The 13,276-nt window shown below is 52.4% G+C and overlaps 3 protein-coding genes across 3 annotated transcripts; 2 read left to right on the top strand and 1 right to left on the bottom strand.

Moving 5' to 3' along the window:
- Positions 1 to 564: 564 nt before the first annotated feature.
- On the bottom strand, positions 565 to 1,994 carry K489DRAFT_396584 (uncharacterized protein; the record flags this gene model as incomplete). Its single annotated transcript, XM_033606879.1, has 2 exons — positions 969 to 1,994; positions 565 to 869 (listed from the first exon to the last, which is right to left on the bottom strand). Exons 1-2 carry the CDS (start codon positions 1,855 to 1,857, stop codon positions 565 to 567), a joined length of 1,194 nt encoding a protein of 397 aa, XP_033456229.1. The 5' UTR covers positions 1,858 to 1,994.
- Positions 1,995 to 2,293: 299 nt separating this feature from the next.
- On the top strand, positions 2,294 to 3,925 carry K489DRAFT_326239 (CSN2 COP9 signalosome complex; the record flags this gene model as incomplete). Its single annotated transcript, XM_033601890.1, has 4 exons — positions 2,294 to 2,337; positions 2,388 to 3,006; positions 3,061 to 3,160; positions 3,213 to 3,925. The coding sequence occupies 4 exons, from the start codon at positions 2,294 to 2,296 to the stop codon at positions 3,923 to 3,925; spliced, it is 1,476 nt and encodes a 491-aa protein (XP_033456228.1).
- Positions 3,926 to 9,878: 5,953 nt separating this feature from the next.
- K489DRAFT_373642 (cysteine proteinase) lies at positions 9,879 to 12,458 on the top strand (the record flags this gene model as incomplete). The annotated part of the gene is made up of 7 exons (XM_033603442.1): positions 9,879 to 10,505; positions 10,649 to 10,735; positions 10,790 to 10,853; positions 10,924 to 11,186; positions 11,241 to 11,521; positions 11,584 to 12,255; positions 12,317 to 12,458. The coding sequence occupies 7 exons, from the start codon at positions 9,879 to 9,881 to the stop codon at positions 12,456 to 12,458; spliced, it is 2,136 nt and encodes a 711-aa protein (XP_033456227.1).
- Between the last annotated feature and the right edge of the window lie 818 nt (positions 12,459 to 13,276).

The following is a 13,276-nucleotide window of genomic DNA, read 5'->3' as shown; positions in this document are numbered from 1 at the left end:
AACGCTGCAGAAGAAATTGCCAGCGAGGAGTAATAAGCGTAACGTGTCCGAATATGGTACTCCAATGCGAACGACTCGGAACTTCTCCACTATACCTTTCTTCAATATACTTCGCGTCCTCTAGCTGCTTGAGAGGATTGCTTCGAGGACCCGATGCCCGCACAATATGCACACCACCGTCGGCTAATGATCTAGAAGTCCCTCATTCCGGTGGATCCAGTACGGCGTTTTCAGTGCATCAATTGTGTCTAAACGTCGGAGGCGGACCGACGCAAGCGTTGCAGTAGTCAAAGACTTTACAAGCGGCGAGAAATTTAGCGATGTTGTGCATATCACACTATACCGAGTTGCTCACAACGTGCATATTGTCATCTCAATGCAAATCTCGGAACGTGCCCTCGTTACGATACATATATTTCTCCGAATGTCGTGCAGCAGCGTTGCAGCCGACTCTGCATTGCAGATCCATATCGAGGAAGTGTTGACAAATGTTGCCGTGTCTGTTATGTCTGTGCAGAAACTCGCGAGAGAGCAGCGACAAGTACATGAGCGATGTGTTTTGACTCAATCATCCGCCAATCCGCCGCCACGACGTTGTGCGTGCAGCCGCCGACTCATATCGACGCCCTCGGCCTCACGCCGGAGTCCATTTACGAATCTGCCTTGATCAGACCGACGTTGATCATCTTCCATGCGTTGCTTTGACTCCTGAGCCTGGATCTCCGCTAGCCTCGTCCGGCGCTCCGCCTCTAAATCTGTTGCTTGGGATTGCATGGCTGCTAACCTCCTGGCCCGCTCGTCGCCGTCATCCGTAGGCTTGCTTGATCTAGTGTCCACTGGCGGCGACCGTCGGGACTGAGAATTTGGTGCTCGTGAGTGATCAGGCGACTGCCTAGTTCGTTGGCGGCGTGATGACTTTTCATTGGGTCTAGCTGAATATGGCGAGCGAGAACGTGACCTCGAAGAACCAGATCGGCCAGGACTTGGGTATGATCGTCGCTTGTCGGCATCTCGCCTTCGTAATGGAGAGGGTGATCTTTGAGGACTGTAGTCACGACTACGATATCCTCTCGAACGACCATGATGATCCTGCTCTGATCTCCTCGGTAAGCGCTCGCCATTCGAGGTTGCTCGACGATTTGAGTACGGAGATCGCGACCGATTTCGCGGACTGTCGGAACGTGATCGATCTCGATGTCTATGTGAGCGGTGGCGATGCGACCTTGATTCTCGCTCGCCGTGGTCGCGTTTCTTGCTGCGGTGTTCACGATCGTCCCGTTCGTCACGATGTCTATGTCGGTGCCGACGATGGCTCTTTTCGTCCTTCTCTTCAACAGTGTCCTTGCCAGCGGCTTGTAGAAGTTGATTTCGCGTTGTGGGATTGTTCATCATCGCTTCGTAAGCCGCTTGCTCGTGTCTCTTGATTGCTAGCATGGGATCATTCGCGACCTTAGCAGCTGTGTCGCGCAAGGTGTTCGCGCTGGGACCAGCGGTCATGAATGTGTCTTGCGCAGCATCTTTTTTGATTGTTTCGCCCTCGTTCCTCTTTACTAAACCGTCAAGTCTTCTCTTACCCAAGAGATATCCTTCCATTTCCTCCGTGACACCACCAACTCCAGGGCCACCAGATCCAGGCCCGCTGTACATCCAATCTACCTTGTCGACGCGCTTCTTGCCACCAGCTGCCTCTTGCAATCGCTCCATTTCTAGGATCGCGCGTTCTTCCGCTCGCTCCTTGACCAACTGATCGGTCTTCTTGCGCTCTTCGAGAGCTTTGCGTTCCTCCTCATACACGCGCTTCTGGTTGCTCATCAGGCCCGGATGCCATGACTTCTTCAAATTCAAATCGCCACCCATCTTGTCGGTGACCTTGTTGGCTATGCGATTGCTGTTGTGCTGAAATGCCGATGTCTGCAATAGACACAAAAGAGATGGGAACTACGCAACAGAACACGCGAGCAACTGTTTGTCACTTACATACATGTATTCAAATCTTTAGGCATGTGACAGGAACGATGATGATCGACCTTCAGGGCTGGGACTGATGGTGGCGGGAAGAGCCGCACCAACGCGTGTAAAGTGCCCGCCTTATCGACAAGCACTGACGCGCCGCATGGACGATTGTGACTCTCTTGAGCTTCAAGACTCCAATTGCGCCACGGAATCGCCTGCTACCTGGAACTTTGCTTGGAATCGACACAAGATACACTGCGACATTTGCTGCGAGCTTCAAGATTCCGGGGCTACAAGAAACTGGTAATTGACCCTCGAATTAATCGACCAGCACAACAAGATGTCGGACGACGACGACTTCATGCAAGATTCCGAGGAGGAGAAGTACGAACTGTGCACTCATTCCCACGCTGCACGTACTGACACAATTCCAGCTACGACTTCGAATATGAAGACGATGACGACCAAGATCAGAGTGGCGATGTCGACGTCGAGAACAAATACTACAACGCAAAGCAGATGAAGGTGGACAACCCGGAAGAAGCGATCGACGAATTTCTTGGTGTACCTGCATTGGAAGAAGAGAAGGGAGATTGGGGTTTCAAAGGTCTCAAGCAAGCTATCAAGCTTGAGTTCAAACTTGGCCGCTATGATAAGGCAGTCGAGCATTACACAGAGCTGCTGACCTATGTGAAATCGGCCGTCACCCGCAACTATTCCGAAAAGTCGATAAACAACATGCTTGATTTCATCGAGAAAAACGCAGACGACGAAGCTGCAAATCAGTGCATGGAAAAGTTTTATTCCAAGACACTCGACTCATTCCAGGCAACAAATAATGAGAGATTATGGTTGTCAACGAACACCAAGCTCGCCCGGCTATGGCTAGCTCAGAAGGACTATGCTCGCCTTACAGGTAAAGTGCGAGAATTGCACAAAGCTTGTCAGCGAGAGGATGGATCAGATGATCCAAGCAAAGGCACATATTCTCTGGAAGCATATGCTCTGGAAATCCAGATGTTCGCCGAGACGCGAAATAATAAACGGCTAAAGGTGGGTATTTGTCCAGCTTCTATGATGACTGTGATACTGAATATGCAATTCTAGGGCTTGTATCAACGCGCATTACGAGTACGCTCAGCTGTCCCACACCCTAAGATTATGGGCATCATCAGAGAGTGTGGCGGCAAGATGCATATGAGCGAAGGTGTGTAGCATGCCAATAATGACCGCGTTCTGCTTGCTGAAATCATGTACAGAGAATTGGAAGGACGCACAAAGCGACTTTTTCGAATCGTTCCGCAATTACGACGAGGCCGGTTCATTGCATCGCATTCAGGTGCTCAAATACCTCGTGCTCACCACCATGTTGATGGGGTCCGATATCAATCCGTTTGACTCGCAGGAGACGAAGCCTTACAAGAATGACCCGCGTATCGCAGCTATGACCGAGCTTGTTGACGCTTACCAGAGGGATGACATTGATCAGTACGGTTTGGTGCTACAGAAAAACCGCGATCTCCTGGCCGATCCGTTCATCGCCGAAAACATTGACGAGGTCACGCGGAACATGCGCACCAAGGCAGTTGTGAAGCTCGTTGCACCTTACACACGCTTCCGATTGGACTTTATCGCCAAAAGATTGTCAATTACCATCCCTGAAGTGCAGGACATCGTCGGATTTCTTATCCTCGATAAGAAACTGCATGGTAAGATTAACCAGGATGCGGGGACTGTAGAAATTGAGAACCGCGCGGATTTGGATCGTATGCGCGCGGTCGCTTCCTGGACCGGTGCCATTCAGTCTCTAGCATCATTAGTCCTCAACGAGAGCGATGGCTTCAAGGTTGATGAGTCTGGAGCGGGCTCAACAGGACTTGATGCAGATCTTCGGGAAATGTCATCAACCGCCTATGCCAAGGCTACTATAGGATCGCACAGTGGCAGACGGAAAGGTCGCGGTCGAGGATGATTTATGGCGAACAAAGTTTCATGACCCACAAGACTCCATCTCCACATCTGCGATACAAATTTCGATCAAAGAGAGACTTTAACGAGGGCATTTCGGCTCATGCGCCGTTACCATCTGTCGCTGTCGTGTTGAAAAGCCTGCGAATGCAACAGGCAGGAAACGCACAGTGCATTATCCAGACATGCGATTGACACGAGGAATGGTATCCTCGCACGAAGACGTACGTGAACGTTGCACCATCGGCGCCTCCGTGCGCACGTATCAGCTGCGTCTATGTACGACTCTGGAAATGCTCGGCTGAGAGTTCCGTGGGCTCCAATTCCGCCCACCATTCCGAATTTCGGTGGGGAGTCGTCATCACTCTGCAGACTGACAGTGCTAGTGCTCGAGCTTCAGCCGGAGACAGACTGCGGTATCGATTTGTCAAGCACTGACATCGGTAGCATCGGCCTGGATGGATGAATTGCTTCAAATCTGGATCGTGGGGATGGAAAACTTATACGATACTCATGAACAGTGAACAAAATGCACGATCGTTTTCACAACATGTGGCGACATGTGCTGGTAGATGTAGGAACGCCCTGCCACACAGATCTGTTCAACCTTCTGAGCACTCATTTGACTTACCCGCCTGACTCTTCCTTCGCACTCCCGCAGCCCAGATGTTCGCACGCTTGAAGATAATAATAAGTTGAGTCATGACGACAAGGATGCCACCTACACAATTATAATTGCAGGATAACCTCTTGTTTGCAATGATCAGCAGACGAGATTGCCCATTACGGGAAGTGCATCCCTTCGGGTGGCAGCAAGCCTCACAAGCAGCCTTCGTCCCTCGACCACAGAACAGCGTCCGGACTATTCACAGGTCACGGGGAAGGGGTGCCATCGACGGCGATGGTGTGTGAGAGAAGAAGCATGTAGATGACATCGATGATGAAGGCGGCTCTTGGCGCTTGTGTACGCACGACGACCAACAAAGCAGAAGAATTGGAATAACCCCAGCGTCGCTGTACCGAGCAACGGCGAGAGACGAAAGGCTCGTGCAGGCATGCGGTCCAGACGGAATCGTTGTCAGCAACAGTAAGAAGCAGCACCGTCGGCAAATGAAAAAAAAACGACGATCTTGTTGTTATTGGGTCCGATGGTGGGCAGTAGTGCCATGCTTCACTTACAATTTCTGGTTCAACGATGTGCTCCTCAACCCGCATGTGAGCCTTCCCTACCTGCCCCTTGCGTTTGGCATTCTGGTCCTGACCTACCGCGTGATCCTCCACCCACTGAATCGAATGACACCACGACGCTGTGTGATTCCGTTCGATCGAAACACCTTTGATCTGGCTGCCAAGTGTAGATGGTGGAAGTGGTAACACTTAGATCACGAGAAGACACATCTAGGGCCCAGCCCAGATCGAAGGTCGGCGACGAGGGTAAGGGTGGTGAATGTGAAGGTGGAGATAGTGGTGATGGTGGAGGGTCGGCAACACGGGACCGCTGAATACCCTGTCTGACGTGCAGCAGCAGTAGCAGCAGCAGCGGCGGCGGCACGCTTGTTCGAAGTGAACCCACGGATCGGGATCCACGAAGACACCCTGAAAGGAGTACCCAATCAGACAACCCTCACGAAAGCGACAACGAGGGGGACAAAGATGGTCAATTGAAACAGCACAAGTCAGTAGTGTATGGAGGCAACTGCACACCCTGCCAACCACATGCGCGCGTTTGTGTTGAAGTAGTGATTATGCACCAATGTCCGTTGTTGTTGTTGTTTACCGCTGCCACCTTTGGTAGTGCCCCTATACGTGAAGAATGTCGCAGCGAATTCTGAAGCAGACCCATGCAGGCGATGAGTGACATGCTTTGATGACGTGTCGATGGGAACGAATTGATTAGGAGAGTCAAGAGAGCGAGGATATGATTTGAGTTTGGTGTTTCCAGCGGACCTTCGGCCCTGGCTCTCCGTTGTGTCCGGAATATTATCTGCGAAGAGTTTTTGTCATCAGACACACGCAAACCCGAGAGACCGGCAGGGTTCAGAGGATCGTTGACATTGGCATTACGCCGTGGCCGCCGCCTCGCGGAGGATTTGCTCGCTTTGGAAACTTTGGCAACCGCCTTCGCGCCACCACCGGCTCATGAGGCGTTGCTTTGGCTGTCTCGGAGCAAATGCCTACCGTGGATTGCTCAGGAGATAATGTCATCACTGTCATCACGAGTAAGGAAAATCATTCGTCTTGGTGAGTCTCGAACGTCCACGTGTGTGCCAAGATGGACATGGAGACCAGTAGCCCCCAAGGGTCGCAATCACAACCACTTTCTGCGATGATGCAACACAAATCTGCGACAAACCTAGCATGGGTAATGGTCGATTAGTACAGTGCCCAGAAGAGCTGACACCCAGATCAAAGTAGAAGAGTAATGCGGGCACTCCTCGGCCGCTACATCGAGGAGAAAACAAACACACATAGCCGAAGGTAGGAAGCACAGAACGCTGGTGAAGCACGAAGCGAAGATCTTGTACGAATGGGATGTAATCTTTCATGTGCGATTACAACGGCCATGCATCATCGTCGAGTCGTGTTGCGACAGAGTGAGTCATGTAGCATGTCCGTTATGTCGCGCGCGCCAGCGGTACGGCCGTGGGTACTGCAACGAATCGTCTTGACCTGGCGTTTGGAATAGATAGGGTTGATGATATTCATGATGCAGAACAGCGAACCATGCTGAGCCGCGGAGTCGGTAATGGATGCGAAAGACGAAGAAGGGATCCCTGCTGATCGAGGTGGGCGTTGTGTGTGTGTCGATGGCGCCTCCCATCCATCAAGAACAATATTCCTTTCAATTTCGTTCCCTGGGGCCCGGGAAGCCGACGTTGCAGCAAATGGCGTACCAAACGTGCAGTAGTCGGCAGCGCGGCAGCGGCGGGTAGAGCATCTAGCAGGTCGGCTCGCTGCCAGGGATCACACAATACGCTTCCATCTCAGCACACGGTCCACACCCATATACTGGAAGCATCGCGACTGGTCGATCGGAGAAATATCGCACAAATCGACCTGCAAGTCTTAGTAGTCGAGCAGTACCAGATTAACCGATCGGTCCTTTGACTGCAGGTTCGGTCGCCCGGAGTTTCATTCGTCTGAGCTTATTATTATTGTCGTCCCTCGTTGGCCCATGAAGAACCTATTTGTTCCCAACAAAACTCAATTCCCTTATCCTGGCCAAGATGGAGGCATGTTTAGCGATCATGTCCCATCGCTGAGGTGGTGACCGACCCTTTCGCTCGGTCCCGCTGCTGATGCTGCCGGCGATCGTGCACCATCGCCTCACCCGCATATCTTTGCATTTTTCGAGCCTACATTGGGAAAAGCCTCGTCCGGCGCATTGGAAGCGGACCATTGGGACAGATCTCCAATAGCGGAGTACATGGAGAGTACATGGTCGCTATTGGGTGCCCGGCGACAATGGCGAGAGGAGACCGAGGGCCAGGTGATGGTGTTTCCTTCCACCATCTCGCTGTCGCCTTGCACCAGACATGTTGACACGATCTCGGCGTTCATCGGCAGTGATATGGTCAGGGAATTACCTAGATATGTTCAGACATGGTTCGAGGCTAGCTTTCTGCTAGCCGGATGCCACTGTTTGTCGGATAGACGAGGCGTTTTCGCGCTGTTGTTCCTGTCCAAGTCAACGAGCCCGCATCGTGAGGTGTTGTTCAAACTTTCGTGATCGGGCATCAATTATTGAATGTCTGTCCATATGCAAGGTCTATACTTGTCACGAATACGTATTCACATGCGTTTACTAAAATTCCGTTGGTCGTAATTTCTCCGAGCATCGTTGCAACAAATAGCACAGATCTTGAGATACCGGCGATCTAGTTGTGAGATTGGGATTGCTGCACAGGACGGTCGCAGCATGTGTGATGTTATGCATGGCGATGAGGACGAGCCTGCGAGGCAAACCTCGTAGCGTGCTTCGGAAAGCCGATGGGCCGGAAGCCATCGCCAGGCGTCTTCTCTCCATCAAAGAAACATGTACAGTGATGTACAGTGCAGTGCTTTTGGCCGCCATCGCGATCTCGTCCACCTATTCTGAGTATCCGTGCTGTAGGAATATGGATCCGAGGAAATGGATGGCGGCTTGACACTTTCAGGTGCAGGTACAGTACGTTCCCATTGACAATGCATGTATCGCAACCACCTCCGAAGTCATGGGTAGCGGAACTGTTGAGCAAAAACAAACGTGATTCGCACGGGAGCGGAGAAGGCCTGGTCGTCGCCGTCGCTCTTTCGGCGTGGACTACAGGCACAGGTACAGCAGGAGGTAATAATCAACGTTGCGAGGTATTTGCAAACAGTACTATACTGTACCACTCCGTGCAATGCAGACAGTACAGACTCCAGAGTCGACTCTCCTCACAAGCGACCTCATCGCAGCCAACCAGATATGGACAATGCGTCCCGAGCTACTGCCGGGGAGCTCCGTCAACGTCCACCATCCACGCCAAGCTCGACTCTCTTCCAAACACCTACAGCCATCAGTTGACGCCATCGCTATAACGCTTCCTGCTCCTCTCGCTACCGATATGGTGATGGCTGCATAGGGTGATCAATGCTCCCACGGAGGTCGAGCCCCGAGATTCTCGGGGACGGCGGGAAAACAAGGGAAGAGGCAACCCTCACGATGTTCGGATTCTTGCAGGCGCAGCAGGACTGGAGACGTCTCCGACCTCTGGAACTGAGCGTCATCGAAGAGACCTACGCCCAGGCCGCTGCTGAAGAATCCCAGCGGAAGTCTCTCGCCGTACCAAGGTCCAGGGCGTGCGTTCTATGCGTGTGGTTGCAGGTTGGGTAAGATCTCGGTTCGTGCTCATGCCCTCGCTCGCCTCTGTGTCCCAGTGCGACCCTCCACGAGACGAACCGCCCACAACTGGCGTTTTATGCCTGACACAGCGTCCTGCCACCGTCGCGTGCATCACCAGACGAAGAGGCTCTGTGCTCCCTCAGTCATCCACTGTACAAGTCATACCCCAGTGGAGCTAGTTTGAACAGGCCGCTCTGCACGTCGGTTCCGCGGTCGGATGATAGGAGTGGCTGCAATACATTTCGCTACATCGGCGGACTCGCAGTAGTCGGAAGTAGGCGTAGATCGAGCAGGTGGGCAGACGGGCGTCCGCGGCAAGCGGTAGCAAGCAGCAAGCAGCAGCAGAAAGAAGCATCATTGTTCGCCGTTTCATTAGCCGTCTAGCACCGGCTGCACATTGGTACCATGCGAGTGTCTGCGATGAGGGCAAACCATATACACTGTTTACTGTGTTACTCTTGCTGCTGCTAATGGTGGTGTCGTTGACATGCTTTCCTTTCATCGCCTGTTCCACCCCAGAAAGCATTGACCGGACTGATTTCCGGGAAAACCAGACCTACCTGCTGCTGGCGCTGCCGACGCTTCATTTGGGAGACTTCGGATGCGTTGCCGTAGATGTGATCGATCTGACTAGGCCCATCTCCAGGGTCTTGTATGATGCTTCTTCTACCCACCTGACTCCCAAACACTCCCTCTTGCCTTTGATTCTTCTCCCTACGTTTCGTCTTTGCCAATAACCATACGATCTGGTCTTGAGCGGATGCTTCCAGTCAAACATCATCGGCTCCGGATAGGTGCAAACTTGACCTGCCCAGGCCAGCCTCGACCATTCCTCCCATGAGACATACGACAACATTGCTATCTCTGCCCACGACGCCCACGAACTCCGAGATGATAAACGCCTTGCATTGCTAATTACGATCACGCCCAGTGATCTCTCCGTGACAAACGATCGAACTCGAACGAAGACCATTGATGAACACGATCGGAACACGAATTATCAGGACATCTCTGACATTGCACACTGAACGACAGCCAGCGACATCGATATTGATTGAGTCGCGATATCTTCGTCGACGCCAACGACAAAATGATGAATTTTTGCTCGGGAGGTCCCGGGCTCATGCCAAGCTATGAGCAACCGTTCCCATCTGCTTTCGATCAACGTCAACAACAAGTTTCCCACTTCATTGCATCGCCGTCTGCGTATTATCCTCACGACATCTCAACTGGAAGCGTTGCCGCAGTGGGGTCGTGGGACATCTATCGCGGCGGATACCCCATCAACTTTCGCAGCGGAGCACCTCCACAAGCGTTCCACCTGCCCGTGGAGCAGCCGCTACCGCCCGCCCGTTTAGTGCCCGCCGGCCTGCCCATCCGTAGCCACCATCTTCGTGCCAACCACTCTAAACGTCGTCAAACACCCGCCGCGCCGTATTCAGCGCCTGCCGTGACGAACCTCGCTCAACGTCAAGCTCGACGAGTCGGTGGTGGTGGAAGTAATAACAGCAGCAGCAACGGCAACATCAACACGTCTGCGCTTACTCGTCGTCCGCAAACCGTCGTGCCGATTCAGCCATCGACCTTTCCGCAGCAACTTCACATGATGGCCGAGGAAACGCGACCGGTTGACTCCGTGCCATTCTACGATGGCACAGGGACACTGGATGACCTGCAGAATTTCAGCAACAGTCAACGATACGAGCCAGAGCTGACGGTACGTGGGTTTCACGTGTGCGGTGTAATTCGGAGACGAGAGGGAGCCTTTGCTGTCGTGGTCGACGGCGGGGTACCATTCGGAAGCAATCATGTTGTGCCCGCTTGAGATCACCGTCACTGACTTGGTCCGTCCGCCTTTAGGGTCCTCTTGTTGGTCAACTCCAACCAAGCACTGCCATCACGACTGAATATGCTGCTGCCGATCCGGTATACCAAACAAAGACAGCCGTAAGTGAACTAGTACCGCGCCTTCGCACATGGCTAGTTACTAACAATCTGCAGGCACTGCCGCAAAAGTACTCTCACTATCGAACTGTTCGGGGCGATGGAAAATGTGGATGGCGAGGTTCGTGACGAATCTTCACATCGACTTGAAACTTGCCATCAGGGAGTGGTACTGACATATCTTGTAACAGCTGTTGCCTTTGGCTACTTTGAGGCCCTCATTCGTCAAAACAGTGTGACGACATTCGAAGAGGAGGAGGCCCGCATGTGCTTGCTGCGCTCGATCGTTCAGGACGCGGGAACGTCGTCAGAAGTGTGCGATGATTTCTTCGAGGAAGCAATTGACTTGCTGAAGAAGCTCGCCAAGTCCCTCGCCACCGGAACTGCCGAGAATCTTTTGCTGGATACCTTCAACAATGAAGGTGTTCAAGAGTACCTTGTGTTCTGCATGAAGGTCAATGATGCTGCCTTCTCCCTTTCAATACACTAGGTGCTGACAACGTTGTAGTTATTGACAGCATCATGGATCAAGACTCATGAAGCTGATTATGCTCCCTACATGGAGGAGGTCCAGACCGTTCATCAGTTCTGCGAATACATCGAGACAATCGATTCGGAGATGGACCACCAGAGCCTTCATGCGCTCCACAAGATTCTCTTGTCTCCTATCGACATTGTCCTCGAAGTTCACTACCTCGACCGTAGCGAGGGCACAGAGGTGAACACCCATCAGTGGGAGCTTGACGCTGGCCTTGCACCCATGGGACATGTTCGACTTCTCTACAGACCGTGAGTACACAACGATGCCCTCGTTAATATCGATGCATAGCTCCATACTGATCCACACATAGTGGACACTACGATATTCTGTACAAGCAGGAAGATATCAACAACAACATGGCTCAATCGATGCCTATTGAGACCTACTTGCAATACGTGAGCCCAAGCAACGACTTCGCGGATGTTCCCATCATGCATATGGGCAACAACTTCATAAATGATTCTCTGTCCAACTTAAATGCAGATATCAATGCCCCTGTGGACGGTGTGAATGTTCTGTTCGACATTCCCGGCATGTCCTTGATGAATGGCAAAGCTCAGAACTGGTTCAACCTCAACAACGACTTTCCTCTCCAGAGTGGTCTGCTATCCAGCGATCCAGTGCAGGCCCTGCCAGCCGTGCCCGCGTCGACTCAGGACCTCGACCTTCGCTCACTGCCAATGTTTCAACCTGCTGAACTTGAGACGTCTTTCGTCCAGGCGTACCAGCCTCTGCCTCCCTCTCACCATGTTTGCGAGGTCAAGGCATCAGCACCTCCGCTGCCTCCGCCCACGCACATGCCAGCCGAACTTGCCTTGCATACGGCGCCTGCGGCGAACATTTCTCAACCACCAACGCCGTGTCAGCGTGTGACCTTCCGAGATCCCTTCCGCAAGAGCGTCGTGCAATACAAGCACGAGAACGACACCATGCCTGCTCTGAAGATCCGTCAAGCCCCGCTCCGTACGAAGCAGATGCTGCAGTAAGTGTTGCGTGGCCGCCAAGATTGTGACACAAATCCACTAACGATATCGCTTCGTCAGATCTCCTTGTAGTGAGGCGCATTTCCAGAACCCGGAGTTCCAGCCCATTACTTACGACCCGTCCAACCCGGACGCTTCCGAAGGCCAGCACGGTGGTAGTGTTGCTATCAGCCGAGCTGGTCGACGCCAATCCCACAAGTAGTACAAGAAAAAGCTACGCAAGCCATTTGTCACGCATGCCTTCCTCGACCATCTTCTCATGCAGCTACACAGCATTGCAGGCACAGCAGGCAGCTTCATCACAAGCTTGATATCCCAATGATACACAACAAGCTCGCCTGCAAGACCTTGATCACCCCGCACGTGCGTCTGTTGGGAAGGATCTACTGCTCTTTGCACCGGTTGAGTAACACGTGCTCAAGCAACACCCGTCATGACCATGACCATCACCACTATCACCATTATCATCAACTTCTACCCTACTTCCTCACATGACCTCTAATCCCTCCACGCCCTCACGCTCGCTACCATATACATCACGACCTTGACGAATCTCCTATCAACGACGACGAAGGCTTATGTGCATCACGCCTCGCGTCAGAGACCCTCGTGCTCATCTGTGTGTTGAGCAGTCTCAGCCGAAAGATCACACTCATCATGGCGTACTCACGGTCAGATATGTGGCCCTCAATCCCCAACACTCACGCGCAAGAGCGTGCCAGCATAGTTTTAGCTTTGCCGAATGTTTGGTTCCTGTTATGTGTTTGCATCTTGTGTATGTATGTTACGTAGGTATGTAGCTAGCTTCTCGCGCATCATCCAAAGCATCATCCTCTGTGGGCTATGCCGATACCACTTGATGGGATTGTGGTCCAGCAAATCATGCTCTGGCACCAGCGTGGATGACAACGTGATCAATAACATCCCCTTTGATGTCACTCTAGATTGTGTCACTGTCCATATCTGTCGATGATTGTGCGCCACGGTAGAACGAGGGGTTCCGGACAGTGCAATGGCCTG

Source organism: Dissoconium aciculare (assembly GCF_010015565.1).
Source record: "Dissoconium aciculare CBS 342.82 unplaced genomic scaffold K489scaffold_14, whole genome shotgun sequence".
Taxonomy (NCBI): Eukaryota; Fungi; Ascomycota; class Dothideomycetes; order Mycosphaerellales; family Dissoconiaceae; genus Dissoconium; species Dissoconium aciculare.
Note: the sequence above shows the minus strand (reverse complement) of the source record. Positions and strands in the feature narration are given on the sequence as shown.